The following is a 16,196-nucleotide window of genomic DNA, read 5'->3' on the forward strand; positions in this document are numbered from 1 at the left end:
CAATTCAAAGGGGGTACAATATGAAAAACGTTTGAGAAACACTGGCCTAGGCTACTTCCTCTACCACAAATGGGGTGACATTGAGTTGCCATAGATCTGAAATCCTGTCTGACCAGTTCTGAAGACAGAGCAGTGTTGAGACAGTATGTAAAACCTTTTTACACAGTCTATGGTAAAAAAAAACAACTATAAACTCGTTCTTCTCAAAAGGAAAAGTTACAGTCAGGATCCCGTTTAAGCGTGCGCGCTCCCGAGAGGTTCATGCACTTCTCAGTACGCACGCGCAGGCAATAGCAACAGAGTAGATCACATGATATGACAAGGCAGCTAGCTACTTCCTATGTGGACAGCTAGCCAGTTCACATCCAGACTGCTACACAGAGACTGCGACTACCTTCACATCCAAGATGCTGGCCCTCATAAACAGGCTTTTGGACTGGTTCAGGTCCCTCTTTTGGAAAGAAGAGATGGAGCTTACATTGGTGGGACTTCAGTACTCTGGGAAGACCACATTCGTCAATGTGATTGCAGTAAGTAGCTGGCAAACAAGCACCGTCGGTATGGGCCCAGGCTAGCGTTACTACCTGGGAGAGGTTGTGCACGAAGTTTTCTTTGAATGTTAAAAAATATTTTTAATCGTTGCAACATATATATATGTAATTGTTCCAACAAAATCACGGGCATGACATGACATGACTGGATAGGGTTGGTTCCTTGAACATATCACATATTGCTGCGGTAAAGTATTTCACTCAGTTGTTGTTTGGCTAGCTAGAGTGACGAAGTTCTTGGTATGACTGTGCCCTTATACTTATGAAACCGGTCATGGGAACGGAATGCTTTGTAATAGCTGGCCGGTGTGATGTTGACAACACGGGCCACACGTTAACTTTGTAAACAGTCGGTCTTGTGTACGTCATCAAGCTAGGGTGGATTGAAGCGGCCTGGGTCACCTAGCCGCAGCCCGCCAGCTATCAGAACCCTTTTATTGATCCACTCAGCTTCTGGGGAATTGCATTAGACGATATTCCTCTGTTGTTAGGTCTAACACTGTTAATGTTACAACGGGTAACTTTGTTTGACCAGTTTATTTTCATGTCTAGCTTGTTTAACCCGTCACAACCTTGGGTGGGTATGGGGTAAGGGTTATTTTTCTGTGTTTATGTCTGTGTTTCTAGCTAATGTGGACCTTTTTCACAGCAGACATTTTGACTTGTCATAGTAGGAAAAGCACAGCTGAAATTGATAACCTCCACGATGGCTCTAGGGCTGCTCCCTCTTAGTCGATTAGTCGACTAATCGGTCGTTTTGGTCTTAGTTAACTTAGATTTCTTTAGTCAATTAGTCATGTTTTATGCTTTTTTTTTCATGCTGAATGACTTATTTCCAAGAAACGTACGAGCACATCTCTGGTAAACACAAGAATTAAAGTGGTGCTTTTGCATGGCTCTTTGCGGAGAAACTCAGATTTACAGATCTGTCGATTAAATCAACTAATCGATTAGTTGATACAATTGAATGAGTGTTAGTCGACTAAGAATTTCTTCAATCGAGCACAGCCCTAGATGGGTCAATTCCATCAAGTGTCCCAGTAAGCTATTTCAGTGAGTCAGCATGCACAAAACCAGGGCCTCTCCTAAGTGGAATACAGCCATCATTAATGGTTTTGAATACACCTGTGCTTTTCCTACTATGACATGTCAACATGTATCCCATGAAAAAAAGGTCTATAGACCACACTGTAGTCTTAAGTCAAGTTGTAGGCCACAGTACTGTATGCTCCCTGTGTTCTGGATTCATCTCATGAATACACATTTTTTTCCGACTCTGTTGTGGTCGTGTCAGGTGATCTGTAAGTAGGTTTGAACAAAGCTGCCTTCTCCTTCACTTTGCAAGACTGTTGGACTGGGCCCAGGCTGTATATGAGCTATACAACCAAGGCTATCAAAGTTGTCCGGCATATTTGATATCAAAGCAGGTTACGTTGGCTTTAGAGATGGGTGACCCCGCTTTTAGAAGAAATGCCTTGTATGGCACGTTAAGCTTTTGGAATGTTTGGTTAAAAAGCACTAGTCGGTTGCAGAAAGCTTGATTGGAAGCTTAAGTATGCTGACGCATAGATGCCATCATCCTAACATGATTCATGGAGTAATAGGACGAGTGTTTAAATTCATTTAGAGGCTTCACTCAGCTAAAAATTACCCTTGTGATCAAATAATTTCTTTCTTGTGAAATGACTCGCATCCGCTCGACTTTTCATGTGACTTCTAAATAAGATGAAACAAACCATACTGACTTAATTACATGTAGAAACGTCTCTATTTGGTGATACTGATGGAAAGACACTGACATTGTATGAATGTCAGTACACAAATGGTAGAAATTAAATAGCACCAAGATTGAAAAAAGGCACATTAAATGCGTGTGGATACTTCTAATACCATTTCAACACACTTAATATTTCATGCTGCTGTTTGTCTTCCATTTCTCTTGCGCAGTCGGGCCAGTTCAGTGAAGACATGATTCCCACAGTCGGTTTCAACATGCGGAAAGTCACTAAAGGCAATGTGACAATAAAGGTAGGCTAACAAGCAAAATGTCCAACTGAATGCTTTCACTGTTGAAAAGAAAAAAACAAACAAAAAAAAATGAATTCTGTTTAACACTGGAGCAGTGCCAGCCCTGCCTAGTCTGCACCATATCAGTATTGGTGCAATGATTGGTTTATAAAGGGAACAAGGCTTTTGTCTTGCCTGTGATTGCATTTTTGCTTCTGTGCTTTCTCGCCTCAGATATGGGACATAGGGGGACAGCCTCGCTTCCGAAGCATGTGGGAGCGCTACTGTCGAGGAGTCAATGCTATAGTGTAAGTTTGCGGACAGTACAAAGTAGAGCAGGTGGCCTTTATGACCACACATTTACTATTTGACTTCCTAAGGTCGCTGGAATCCTGGAAAACTGAATGAAAATTATAGATACTGTTGCAATACAATACTATTTCAATAGGTTTACATTTGGCTTGGTATCTCTCCATATCATTGTCATTACAAAATTCCTGTCTTAGTAAGAGTTTGAAATATTTGGTTTTCAGTTTTGATTTAGTGAAACTGGTATTTAGTGTTACTAAACTCTCTAAGTCGTCTTTATTTCCCCCCATTTGCAGTTACATGGTGGATGCTGCAGACCGAGAGAAGATAGAAGCTTCCAGAAATGAACTGCACAACCTTTTAGACAAACCACAGCTACAAGGAATTCCCGTAAGAGGACACTTGTGGTCTTTGGCCCAAAAGCTCATGATGTTCCAGCCTCACCTTAGTTCATCCCATTGATTTCTGAGGGTCTGGTGACTCTGGTCACACACGCGGATTAAACTCATAATTAGTAATCACTGTGACTAATGGGTTGCAGTGACTCAGGCTTGATGAAACACTTAAGTGGTCATTTGATTTTTAATGAGTTTTCAATATCTAAATCGACAGGATAATTGAATTGACAGGGGTTGATGTGCCAAATCGATAGGCTTCCAGTTGCTGTGTCTTGACACCACACACTGTTCTTTTTTTTCCCCAAACAGTAAGAATTCTGTGATTGGTGAAGCACATGGTTGAGAAAAATCCTTTTAAATTGACTGCTCACACTGTGTGATAATGCTGATACATTGCTGTGGTGGATATTAATTAGGCCGTTCTTTTTTTCTCTCCATGTTTCAGGTTCTAGTACTGGGCAACAAACGAGACCTACCCAACGCACTTGATGAGAAGCAGCTGATTGAAAAAATGTGAGGCACTCAAGACTACAGTATTTTTGTTGATAATCCGGCACAAACGTCAGGACTTGCTTCAGACGTCAAGTGTCCTATAGTCATAACTAGTGCATGATAAATCATCGTCGGGAGTACCATGTGAGTCTTTCCCAGTGGTGATCCAAAAATGATAAAATCTGACATTTCAACAAACAAAATTATATACTGTATGACCAAAAGAATGTGGACATGGGTATCCACATAACTGTTAATAGTACTTAATTTAATTATATATATATATATATATATATATATACACCCGAACTGTTCGGTTCGCTAGTCTCGGTTCGGAGCGTGTGTGTACCGCACGGTTCGTCAGTACACTGTTAATGTGCACTAACCTCTTACTGCCGTAGTGCCCACTTTCGACACCTATGTTAAAACAGTTACTGGAAATGACGAGCGGGATGGGCGTGACAAACGCAACCCATGGCAGCTGATTGGACGATTGCGTCACATGGGTCTGGCTGGTCCCAAGTTTCAAAGCCAGACTGTCATGGCGGCTCGTTCAAAATACGATCTCATATTGTACTAAAATAGTTTACCGAAACGTGTTTCTGAAAACGTTTTAAGCGAGAAATAGGCCATGCAGTTGCTGAATCTTTCTTCATTTCAGATCGACAAAGGTCAGTTTAAAAGATTTTCATCAGATTTTGAGAGACACCGAGCCGACCGCTCCTCAAGTGGAGTAGGCCGCTGCAGGTCACGTCACGTCACCTGCAGAAATGTCCAGTGGGAGAGAGGCTGCCCAGAGCTGGAGGATGCGCCAGCGTCGTTTATAGTCTGGTGTGTGGGAACATTTTGGATTTCACGTTACCTATGATGAAATAAAACAATATAGAACTGCCACTGTGTGCACGTTTTGTGCAACATGCATTCAATATGCTAATTTTAGCTATATGCTGAAGTATATTCTGGAGTGTTAAAGAAAAAATAAGAACCGTACTGAACCGAAAACCGTGACCCTAAAACCGTGATACGAACCGAACCGTGGGTTTTGTGAACCGTACCACCCCGGATCTCTGCGTCGAGCCATAAACCTGTCAGTATATGTGCGCCTGCTCTACCGCTGATCCAGCCTGGCCACAAATAAAAACAATTTTAACCATTGTACTTTAGGATGCCTATTAACAACTGGCCAGGGACTACAGTCGGAAATTAGCCATAGAGGCTAAAGCTGCTTCTTTTACTATACAGATAATTAAAGGGAACTGTCCACAACATCTAAACTAAACTAAACTAAAAGCCCTACCAGAAGAATGGAGCCTGTTTGTAGCAGCATATTAATGACCATAGGTTTGGCTTCAACAATTACATCACCAAACTCAAACTTGTGGCCATATGGTGTAGGTGAATTATTTGCCTTATTTCCCCTGCATGGTATGGCACAGCTCCACTCGTCTGGCTTGGAAACTGTTCTTTTTTGGGTTTCTGTTGGCAAAGGTTGCGCATAGTACCTGGTACTTTCTTTGGTATGACCTCGCTCAAGGTTCCAAGCGAGCTGTGCCGATACTAAAAGGTGGAATTAAAACACTGCAGACCACTGATTGGTCAGAGAGAATCGTCACTATAATTGTAACTTGCGTGACACTGGACATCCTGCGAAAACCTGCCATTTTTGAATGGCCTCCATCAATGGCGACCACATTTTTATAAACTCACCTAAAGGATTATTAGGAACACCTGTTAAATTTCTCATTAATGCAATTATCTAATCAACCAATCGCATGGCAGCTGCTTCAATGCATTTAGGGGTGTCGTCCAGGTCTAGACAATCTCCTGAACTCCAAACTTAATGTCAGAATGGGAAAGCAAGGTGATCTAAGCAACTTTGAGCGTGGCATGGTTGTTTGTGCCAGACGGGCTGGTCTGAGTATTTCCCAATCTGCTCAGTTACTGGGATTTTCACCCCCAACCATTTCTAGGGTTTACAAAGAATGGTCTGAAAAAGGAAAAACATCCAGTATGCTGCAGTCCTGGGGGGGGGGTGAAAATGCCTTGTTGATGCTAGAGGTCAGAGGAGAATGGGCCGACTGATTCCAGCTGATAGGTCAACTTTGACTCAAATAACCACTCGTTACAACCGAGGTATGCAGCAAAGCATTTGTGAAGCCACAACACGCACCACCTTGATGCGGATGGGCTACACCAGCAGAAGACCCCACCGGGTACCACTCATCTCCACTAAAAATAGGAAAATGAGGCTACAATTTGCCCCATCTCACCAAAATTGGTAGGTTGAAGACTGTAAAATTGTTGCCTGGTCTGACGAGTCTCGATTTCTGTTGAGACATTCAGATGGTAGAGTCGTAAACAGAAGGAGAACATTGGTGCGTCATGCCTTGTTACCACTGTGCAGGCTGCTGGTGGTGGTGTACTGGTGTGGGGGATGTTTTCTTGGCACACTTTAGGCCCCTTAGTACCAATTGGGCATCGTTTAAATGCCACAGCCTACCTGAGCGTTGTTTCTGACCACGTCCATCCCTTTATGACCACCATGTACCCATCTTCTGATGGCTACTTCCAGCAGGATAATTCACTGTGTCACAAAAATCAAATCATTTCAAATTGGTTTCTTGAACATGACAATGAGTTCACTGTACTAAAATGGCCACCACAGTCAACAGATCTCAACCCAAGAGAACATCTTTGGGATGTGGTGGAACGGGAGCTTCGTGTCCTGGATGTGCATCCCACAAATCTCCATCAACTGTAGGATGCTCTCCTCTCAATATGGGCCAACATTTCTAAAGAATGCTTCCAGCTCCTTGTTGAATCAGTGCCATAAAGAATTAAGGCAGTTCTGAAGGCAAAAGGGGGTCAAACACTGTATTAGTAGGGTGTTCCTAATAATCCTTTGTGTGTGTGTGTGTGTGTGTGTGTGTGTGTGTGTGTGTGTGTGTGTGTGTGTGTGTGTGTGTGTGTGTGTGTGTGTGTGTGTGTGTGTGTGTGTGTGTGTGTGTGTGTGTGTGTGTGTGTGTGTGTGTGTGTGTGTGTGTGTGTGTGTATAATTTAACATTTATTTTATTTAAAAAAAACAAGTGGTAGCCCACAAAAGCACGCCATGGTCAATTGACAAAGTACAGACGTTCCTCCGTCTGGTTGCCGATGAAAGGATCCAGCGAGGGAACACACTGTGTTTGTGTCACCTCGAAGATGATGTCACAGCAGTTTGACGCGGTGTCGCTATGACGATCAGTGAAGAAGGCAATTGACTGTATTGGAAAAATAGTCCTAGTTAATATAAAACTGCACACAAGTGTTAGGAATGCTGTGATTATTGGTAGTCTTCAGTGGATCTGGGCAGATTTTAATGGATTGGTCCTTTTTTTTTTTTTTTGGTATTACTGTATTCTATTTTGTTTTGCTAATTTCAGCTTGCTAGCCAAACCGCTCTCCTTAAAGACAGCATACAATGTAAGCATTTCGCTGCATGTCCAAGTGAAAATAAAGAGTGCACCGGTGCCAGCGACTTTGATTTCTGACGCCAACTTTGGCAAAACTCACATATTCGCTGAGCTTCTACGCTAACAAATCTGTTCTCTCCCCACTCTGTTTTATTAGCAAAGAATTACATCGAGGTAGCGGCTTCTCATTTTTAGCCAGTTATGGACCAGCGCTTTCACTGGTTAAAATGTTTTGATGGAGGTATTTGGTCATTTTGATCAGGATATCCTTTTTTTTTTTTTTTTTTTTTTTATCCACTTCAACATAAGAATTTTCCCATAGAGATTTCATGTTTCCTACTTTCCTTTTTTCAGGAATCTATCTGCCATTCAGGACCGAGAGATCTGCTGCTATTCTGTCTCCTGCAAAGAGAAGGACAATATAGGTAAAGTGCAGATCAGCGTTCAAATGGTTCTACGTCTATGTGGTCCTGCTGAGGTTATAAAATGTATTAATATCCTCCCCCCTGCAGATATCACGCTGCAGTGGCTCATCCAGCATTCAAAGTCACGGAGAAGCTGAAAATGAAGCGCCCTGCCCCCCAGTTGCAGCTCTGGCCTCAGCCCCCTAATAGTCATGGGACCTCGACAGCCATCCTTTCCACTGCCTCTGTGAAGTAATTCCAGCTATCTGCCCACTACCGTCAGCACCTGCACCACCCAGTACACTACCATAGATGTGTAGCCCCTGTACAGCACTACCGCCACCCCAACTATCTGGAGTCTTGAAAAGTTGTTTCAGTACTGTGCTAGAAGGTGGATTGTCTACCCATCATGCCTTATCGCCAGTCATTACAGACATGCTTCGTGTTTGTTTTAAAAAAATTCTTTTAATAGCTTCTGTTCCCTTTGAAACAAGAGTCTAAAGGCCTTTTTTTAACAGTCGCCGTTCCCGACCTGTCGCGCGACATTGTGACGTCAAAATGACGTAGCTCTCGCTGGCGTGCCAGGATTTAAAGTACCACTCTATTTTATTTTTTTTCAGCGGCTCGCGACAAAGCGGAAACAGGACGCATGGACGAGTTCTCTCGTAAACCTACTGGGTTAACCCTTGTGTTGGAAGGACAACACAAGGGTTATGTACTTCCGTTTACTGTGTTGAGAATTGCTCTCTAAACCCGGTCTCTTGTTAAGTAAGTAAAGTTTATTTCTAGAGAACATTTAAACACCGTTTAAGCTGACCAAAATGCTGTACAGAAAAGCACTAAGGTGCTGTATAAGAAGAGTTCTGTTATGGTGAATGAAAGGCTTGATCCGACGAAGGAGGTCATCGAATCGTTGTGCAGACATTCTGAAGTAGTCTATCATCCTCATTTGTCTCACGAGGATATTGAGCTCACCATATTTGTGTTTGGCGTTACTCAAAGGATGAACATTCCACCTTCTTTTTCTTTGTGTTTTTTTTTTGCAAGCAGGCTCAAAAGCAGCTGTTCTTCCTCATCCATTGACTCCGAATTTATCATCTTATCCTAGTCCGTAGAAATAGCAAAAGTCGGTAGCCTTTCCTCAGTTGCGACACCTCTGTTCAGGAGAAGACGGCAACTAGTGTCGCGCCTGCCACGCGTGACTATAAACAGTTACGGCGCTCCCATGACGTCACACTGTCGCGCGAATGGCGAGTATACTGCACGTTTAACGATGTTACAGTGCGCTGTCCCCCCAGCTACACTAGGACGGATCTGGTCTGGCTATCACCAGACCAAGCTCAATCTTCTAAGATTGAACATTAGTCTGGGGAGTGTGCTCTGACTATTCTACTGTACAAGAGGCGTGATCAACGGGCATAGTTCAAATGACTCTGTGCGCAGTTGGGTTGAAGTCCTTCAACCAATCAGACCAACGTAGCAGCGACAGCGGCATCAACGGGTTGCTGCGCTTCGGTGGCCGCTATGTTGAATGTAAACAAGAAGCTGCTTGGTCGCTTCTCTCTCGCCACCGTGATAACCAGCCAATAGCGCGCCAGGTGGATAAGCCAGTTTGTGATTGGTCCCCGCAAAATTGTAACGGAAGCAGGATAGATAAACGTACAGGCTTCCAGCCTGAGCTGCAGGACGGAATCAAATCGCCGGCAGATCGGGCTGGGTTTACCCGGTCTAGGGTGGACCTCCTCCACATTTAAACATCCGTTCTGTTGCTTGTCAACATGTGGTGTTTACGTGACAAGGTTGTGATTGTAGTTTTTAACAGTTATTTGCCAAATGATGAGCTTGTGCTAATACCTTTTTTTTATTTTTTATTCTTGATTTAAATCTTCGCAATATAGCCTGCATTTTATTTGCTGGCGTGAGAAAGTATATATTTTATGAAGTGACTACAGTCAAAGTTTACACATAAGGTGAAGATGAATAGAAGGTAAGACTGTGAATGGTTTTGTCCGAGGCAAAATCCTAAGATAGGTCAGCAGAGTTTTAAGTGCCTTCGGCTAAGTGTGCGTTCCAATCAGATTGCCCAATGCAACTTCTAACCCACTATTATAAATAAACACTTTTTACAGCCGCAACATAAATCTCCTTGATCACACTTAACCCCACCCCTCGACGATCTCATTTTATGTTTTCTAATCTCATGCTCTCATGCGTATTATGTCTAAAAAAAAAAATAAAAAAAAAAGAGAGAAAGAAAAATGAGAAATGAAGTTATGGTTGATGTGAGGTGAATGAGAAAATATTACATTTGGTTTGGGTGGTGTGTACTTTGAATGCTGTTTCACGTGAAGCCTGTGACACTTTAATGAAGCTTGAAATGGGGGCTAACTTTTTTTCTTGCAGTTCTCAGGTTGTTAAAGGATTTTTTTAAATATTTTTTTTACATTTTTTTTTTTTAATTGTCTGAACACAGTATGGGTGTGCCCAAGTGTTTCAAAATCCCCATTTTGTCCGGGTTGGATAACAGAAAGCCAGTGTTAAGTCATGATGACTGAGCTTATGGAGAACGGAAGACAGTCCATTAGTTCCAAGCGTCGGATGCTGGATGTCATCCATGGCTTGCCACGCCCTTTGTCTCAAGCCTGATGTCTTTTTGTAGAAGCCTTAGCAGCCCGAAGGACAACACTGTCTCATCTAAAAGCGATGTATTGATCATTTCCTTTGAGCGACAAGACAATGATTTGTCACAGGTTTGATTACAGATTGATTATTAAACTGCCCCTTTGCTTGGCCAGTGCTTCTTGATCAATTTATCAAGTATTTTTGTGTGCGAGTGTTGCTGGAGGACAGTTATCCCTTGTGCTACAATGCTGTATGGCTACGTGGCTTCTGCATTTTACTGTAATGTTTTCTACAAATCCATCGCACACTTTACTGTCTGTTATCTCACATGTTCTGCGTCTGTATCGTCGTAAATCCTAAATGTCGATTGTTGGGACCGCAGCAGTGAGGGGCTGTCAAATTTGGGTGACTGTGGGTTATTTGGGGAAAAAGCTTTGTTACCTGTGTAATAATATAGCCTATTTGTATGTGCATGTGCTGAACTTGCTGAACACATTCAATCGCAGACTTTGTAAATAAGATTAGCATTTTTATTTCACCAAATGCTCTCCTGTAGATGTCATGCATTCTTTCCCTGTGATTGCTAATAAATTTGTGTTTTATTTTTAAGGATTTTAAGTTTGGCATCCAAATTCTTTCGGAGTGTGGTCAATTTAGTTTGTCACCACTAGGTGGAAGCAGAGGACTTTGGAAGGATAATAGTAAAGTTGTGGGAGCTTTAAAGTCTCTACAGACTGTAAACTCTCTAGTTTCACCTGAAGTTCTCCTTTGGTGCATCATACTGCTTTCCTCTTTTTTTTTTTTTTATACATAGTGGTTATCCAATCCAACTTTATTTGTAAAGCACATTTAAAACAACCAGTTTGACCAAAGTGCTGGACATTGACATTGATTATAGTAGGGCAGTGTTTCAGTGTATGCCTGGCAAATGGCGATCTTTAAGAGAAGTTTATAGGTGTAAGTAGAAGTTAAGAGTGAGATGACCGATTCCAGCTCAGTTTTCAGTTTCTCACTTGTTACTTGAACCTTCACAGCACCTTTTACCCACAAAACATTTCATAAGGAGATGATCATCAGGCAGCATACCTGCGCCCACAATTCCCATGATAATTTCCATACGCAGACTTAACATTGTGCTACCTTTGTGGATAGATATGGTTCTGTATTTTCCATTAAGCAGCTATTGTTGCGTACAGATCCCATAATAGACGATTAACACCTCCTCAGTGGTTCTTGGCAGAAGAAGAATGTCTATTATGCATAGGAATTTAACACGGTGCTAAGCAGAATGCTAAGACGAGCACAGGAAGTGTGTCACAAGCTAGGGGGCAATAAAGCAAGCCGTGTTCCCGCAGCTGGCGCTGCACAGAGCCGTCGGGAGGGGGGGGGCTGTGCTGTTAAAGCAAGAACACCTAAATTAATCTCATTTGTTAAACGCAGCTTTTAAAGAACAGCTGCTGCCATTTATCGTATACCAGGGCAGTTAGAACGTGTGGACAGATCTAGGTGTTATCCGATGAATTCCATGGGTCAGAGGAGACCGTGGCGTGTATGTCTGCACGGGAACTTCACATTCGTATGTATGTGTGGGGTTTGCATTTGCAAACGACCGCACGTTATTAAGTAGTGGTTACAAACACGCCACAGGGATTTATGTGAGGAGGTCACGGAGAAGACCCAGAGGCGTGAGATACTATTAATGTAGTTACACGCCATTACCGATGGGCTCATTAGGTATACAACTTGTTTTGCACCTAGCACCTGTCACAACTGTGCTATTTGCATTTCTTAAACGTCCAAACGCATTGGCCAGTCCTATGAATGACTATTCATCACCAAAATTACAAGGGCTGCTGTAAATTATGAAATATTTGTCCAGACATGATTCACTCCCTCATAGCTTTCACTCTACTTAATTACTACAACTCAGAGTTTAATAAATCCGCTCTAAAACCTTGATGGATGTCTTACATTATGAGGATGTAACCCAATTTTCAACAGGGCTGCTCGTAACGATATAATCAGGAACACGTCTACATAGCACTGTGGGTAGTCCGCTGTGTTATAATGCATTGTGGTCCAAATAATGTCAACGTTTTAGCTTACCCTAAATTAATATTTGAACCTTTGCAACATGAAACAACCGTTTGACATCACAGGTATCTATTCAGCTTCCTGTCTAAATAATTCCTGTCTAATGCACATAAACGGTTCATGATTGAAGCTGCTGCCACTTGCGTACATACACTGGCAGAATACATACATACAACATAACAGCCCTGGACAGTCTCACTTAACAGTCGGTGCAGGAAGCCTGCGCTTTACTTTTGCTCAATTGCTGTAACACGCCAACACATCCCACCTAGTTTATGCACCCTCATAATCATTTATTGTACATATCATGTGCAGAAATGTGCAAAGGAGCGGTCACCTTGTTAGCTGTGTATGTCACTAGGACATTTTTTACAATGAGAAAATGTTTATTGTCTGTCCGATCAAAGATTGTTTTTGATAGCGTATGATTTATATGTGTCTGTGTGTATCTGGTTTATTTAGCATGCAGTCTTGACGCATTAACTACTGTGCTATCCCTATCGAGACTGAAGCATACCCATTACCTTCCTCCTCTCTCTAATTCCCTGTGTCACTACAAACTGTTTTTATATCTTCCAGACAGGCCTGCAACACTATTTAGTTCACTTCCAGCATTTAGACTTTAAGATCATAATGTTTATGATATAAAGCATTTTCAGTGCACCCACAGAGCATCTCACCAAATCCCCCAAGCTGTGAACATGTGGTTCTCAAGGTGAAGGTCTTTTCATGTCTGATTTACGGCACCTGTATCAGAATGAGTTTCAAACAGCAAGATATTAAATCTAAAATTCAGCAGAGAATTACAAAGCGATGCAGCCGGACTTGGTGGAATCTGACAGGAAGCGTGGTTGGAGCTACTCTTTCAACAACATGTTGTGCTCAGTTTTCAATACATATGTGCAACATGAAAACAGTCATTCATATTTAAGACGTGATTTCACATTGGCCCAGGCATCAGTCGTTTGTTTTTTTACTGCTGTTTGCCAGTAAGTCCTCTTTGTTCATATGACCGCGATGACATCAGAGCACCACTGTCTTTAGCTGAGCTAACTGTGGGGTAATTTGTCCTGGGATCTTAAAGCCTCTGTTTTATGAGACGTAAATAAGTTGTTCCAAAGTTGTTAAACTATAGTTTGGGGATTAGAGGTTGGAAGCCCCAGCATCAGCAGGCATCTGCAAACACTTCATTCAGGTCCCAGTGTGGACCATAATTTGGCACTAATCACTATGTGTGGAATGTCACATGATTCATACAGAGCTGCATGGCACGTATCGCCATCCCTTACTGCTCCACACCCTGTAAAAGACAGATGGTGACATGCACACACAGCATTTATAAGACTCTTTATAAGACTCCATAGACAAATACATACCTCAATTAGCGGGTTGACCTCGGCCATTTACCGTGTTTGACCCAATGTGATTTTCAGTTCAGCTGTTTTTAAATAATCTCATTTGATGATTTTTTCCATCACATTTTGATAGTTATTTCATTTCCTTTAAAGACAAGTAATAACAATATGAAATTTTGCTTAGAGCAGCAGCAGATAATTAGTAGCCCTGTCAGCGACATGACATTATGGATTGTAATGAAGGTCTGTTGGTTGGTCCACCACTTTGGACAGACTGAGGCTGTGTTCGATACCACTCCCTCCCTCACTTATGCACTACTTTGTATATAACAGCACCTAAATAGTTTACTCAACAGTGACCAGTACAATGAAATTGCGGACACTTGAATCATCATTTTGCAACATCACTGACAGCTCTTGAGTCACAATTATCTTCTTAAAATGTCGAGCATTGCATTGTGGGATTGTTAGCAGAAAGTCCATGCCGTGGACACTACACGTTCTTCATTCAATTGTGGAATTTTTGACGGCATTATAGTTGATACATTCACAATTTAGACATTCATACATAGAGATGGCATACAAATATACTGCACTATATGGTAAATTGGGAGTCATTTTGGACCCAGCCTGAAATACATTAACAACTATTGTCTGGATCGCGCTAAATGTCCTAAAATGGTTGCAACTTAACCATCTTCTTATGTTTTATACATGGAACACTGAGGTTTTAGTTTGAGTGGTGGCGAGCCATAACAGAAAACCACTGTTTGAGTGTCAAACGAGAAGTTACTTTCCATTTGACGTAAACCATGACTTTCTCTTCTTTTTTTGTGATTGTGGTAGTGCAGAAAAGCTGCTGAGACCTCCAAATGCAATAAATCCATTTCCACTCAGTGCAAGTAATCTTTCAGGTCCATTCTGTTATCCGGCGTCCTCTCAGATAGCCGGCTCTCCTGTGGACGCTTTCATACTCTCACCTCCCTGCCTCGGCTCTGACACTCTCCTCTCCTCAGATTCCATTAAAAATCCTAACTTCAGCTCCTGGGGCTCTGATCAAATAGGGCGGCTAATGCATTTTTCCTGCGTTTTGATTTTTTTACCAATGTACCGCATATTTACATATAGATTGAGTATTTATCATTCTGCATTTTAAGGCAGATTCACTGTAGTCCACTTTATAACCATGTTGGATTTATGTATATTTAATGAAAAGTTGATGTAGAGAGTGTAATTCTTTGAACAAGGGAGTATACTTGGTATGTGGGGTGAATAGTAATGCAGCGGCTGTGAACAACTGAACTTGTAAGTCTTCAAGTGTCTTTGGTGTGGTTAAGTCAGTTTTTAGTCAGTTTGGTCAGTATAATGTCCTTTGCACCTCTACTCTCAGTAGCTGCATTGGTCCGCCAACATCGTGTGATTAAGGATATCAAATACCAATCGTCACTTTCTTTATCCTGCTCTAAAAGCAGACGGAAGTGACATACAGTACAGGCCAAAAGTTTGGACACACCTTCTCATTCAATGTGTTTCCTTTTTATTTTCATGACTATTTACATTGTAGATTCTCACTGAAGGCATCAAAACTATGAATGAACACATATGAAATTATGTACTTAACAAAAAAAGTGTGAAATAACTGAAAACATGTCTTATATTTTAGATTCTTCAAAGTAGCCACCCTTTGCTTTTTTATTAATAAGGGAAAACATTCCACTAATTAACCCTGACAAAGCACACCTGTGAAGGTAAAACCATTTCAGGTGACTACCTCATGAAGCTCATTGAGAGAACACCAAGGGTTTGCAGAGTTATCAAAAAAAGCAAAGGGTGGCTACTTTGAGGAATCTAAAATATAAGACATGTTTTCAGTTATTTCACACTTTTTTGTTAAGTATAATTCCATATGTGTTCATTCATAGTTTTGATGCCTTCAGTGAGAATCTACAATGTAAATAGTCATGAAAATAAAGAAACACATTGAATGAGAAGGTGTGTCCAAACTTTTGGCATGTACTGTAGGTCATTAGCCACAACACACAAGTCATACATATTCCCTGAGGCAATCTCTCTTCCACTGGGATGCCAAGCACATAGAGTCCAGAGAAATAATTACTACCATTAGCACAGTTAAAGGAACAGTTCAACATTTTGGGAAAATGGTAAAAATATTTTCTTTCTAGAGGATAGGATCAATACCCATCTCTTATACAGTATGTCTGTTAAGTATAAGCTACTCCCAGGAGGTGTTTATCTTAGATTAGCATAAAGACTGGGAAACAACTATCCTGGCTCTGTCTAAAGGTTGCAAAATCTCCATTGCACTTCACATACCCTTTTGTTTTAACACTTTTTTGTACAGATTAAACAAATAACATCTAATGTGTTAATTAGTGAGCTTTTGAGGTACTGGTGTGCTGATTGTGTTACCTTCGGAGAGACAGGCTACCTCTTTCTGGTCTTTATGCTAAGCTAAGCTAATTTGCTGCTGGCAGGAGATTCATATTAAAAT

At 41.6% G+C, this 16,196-nt stretch overlaps 1 protein-coding gene across 1 annotated transcript; it reads left to right on the forward strand.

Annotated features, from left to right (window-relative positions):
• The first annotated feature begins 306 nt into the window (after positions 1 to 306).
• On the forward strand, positions 307 to 10,848 carry arl8bb (ADP-ribosylation factor-like 8Bb). The gene is made up of 7 exons (XM_039798415.1): positions 307 to 530; positions 2,499 to 2,579; positions 2,793 to 2,866; positions 3,164 to 3,257; positions 3,711 to 3,778; positions 7,564 to 7,634; positions 7,722 to 10,848. The coding sequence occupies exons 1-7, from the start codon at positions 408 to 410 to the stop codon at positions 7,769 to 7,771; spliced, it is 561 nt and encodes a 186-aa protein (XP_039654349.1). The 5' UTR covers positions 307 to 407; the 3' UTR covers positions 7,772 to 10,848.
• Positions 10,849 to 16,196: the final 5,348 nt, after the last annotated feature.

The sequence above is a fragment of the Perca fluviatilis genome, chromosome 4 (genome assembly GCF_010015445.1).
Source record: "Perca fluviatilis chromosome 4, GENO_Pfluv_1.0, whole genome shotgun sequence".
NCBI lineage: Eukaryota > Metazoa > Chordata > Actinopteri > Perciformes > Percidae > Perca > Perca fluviatilis.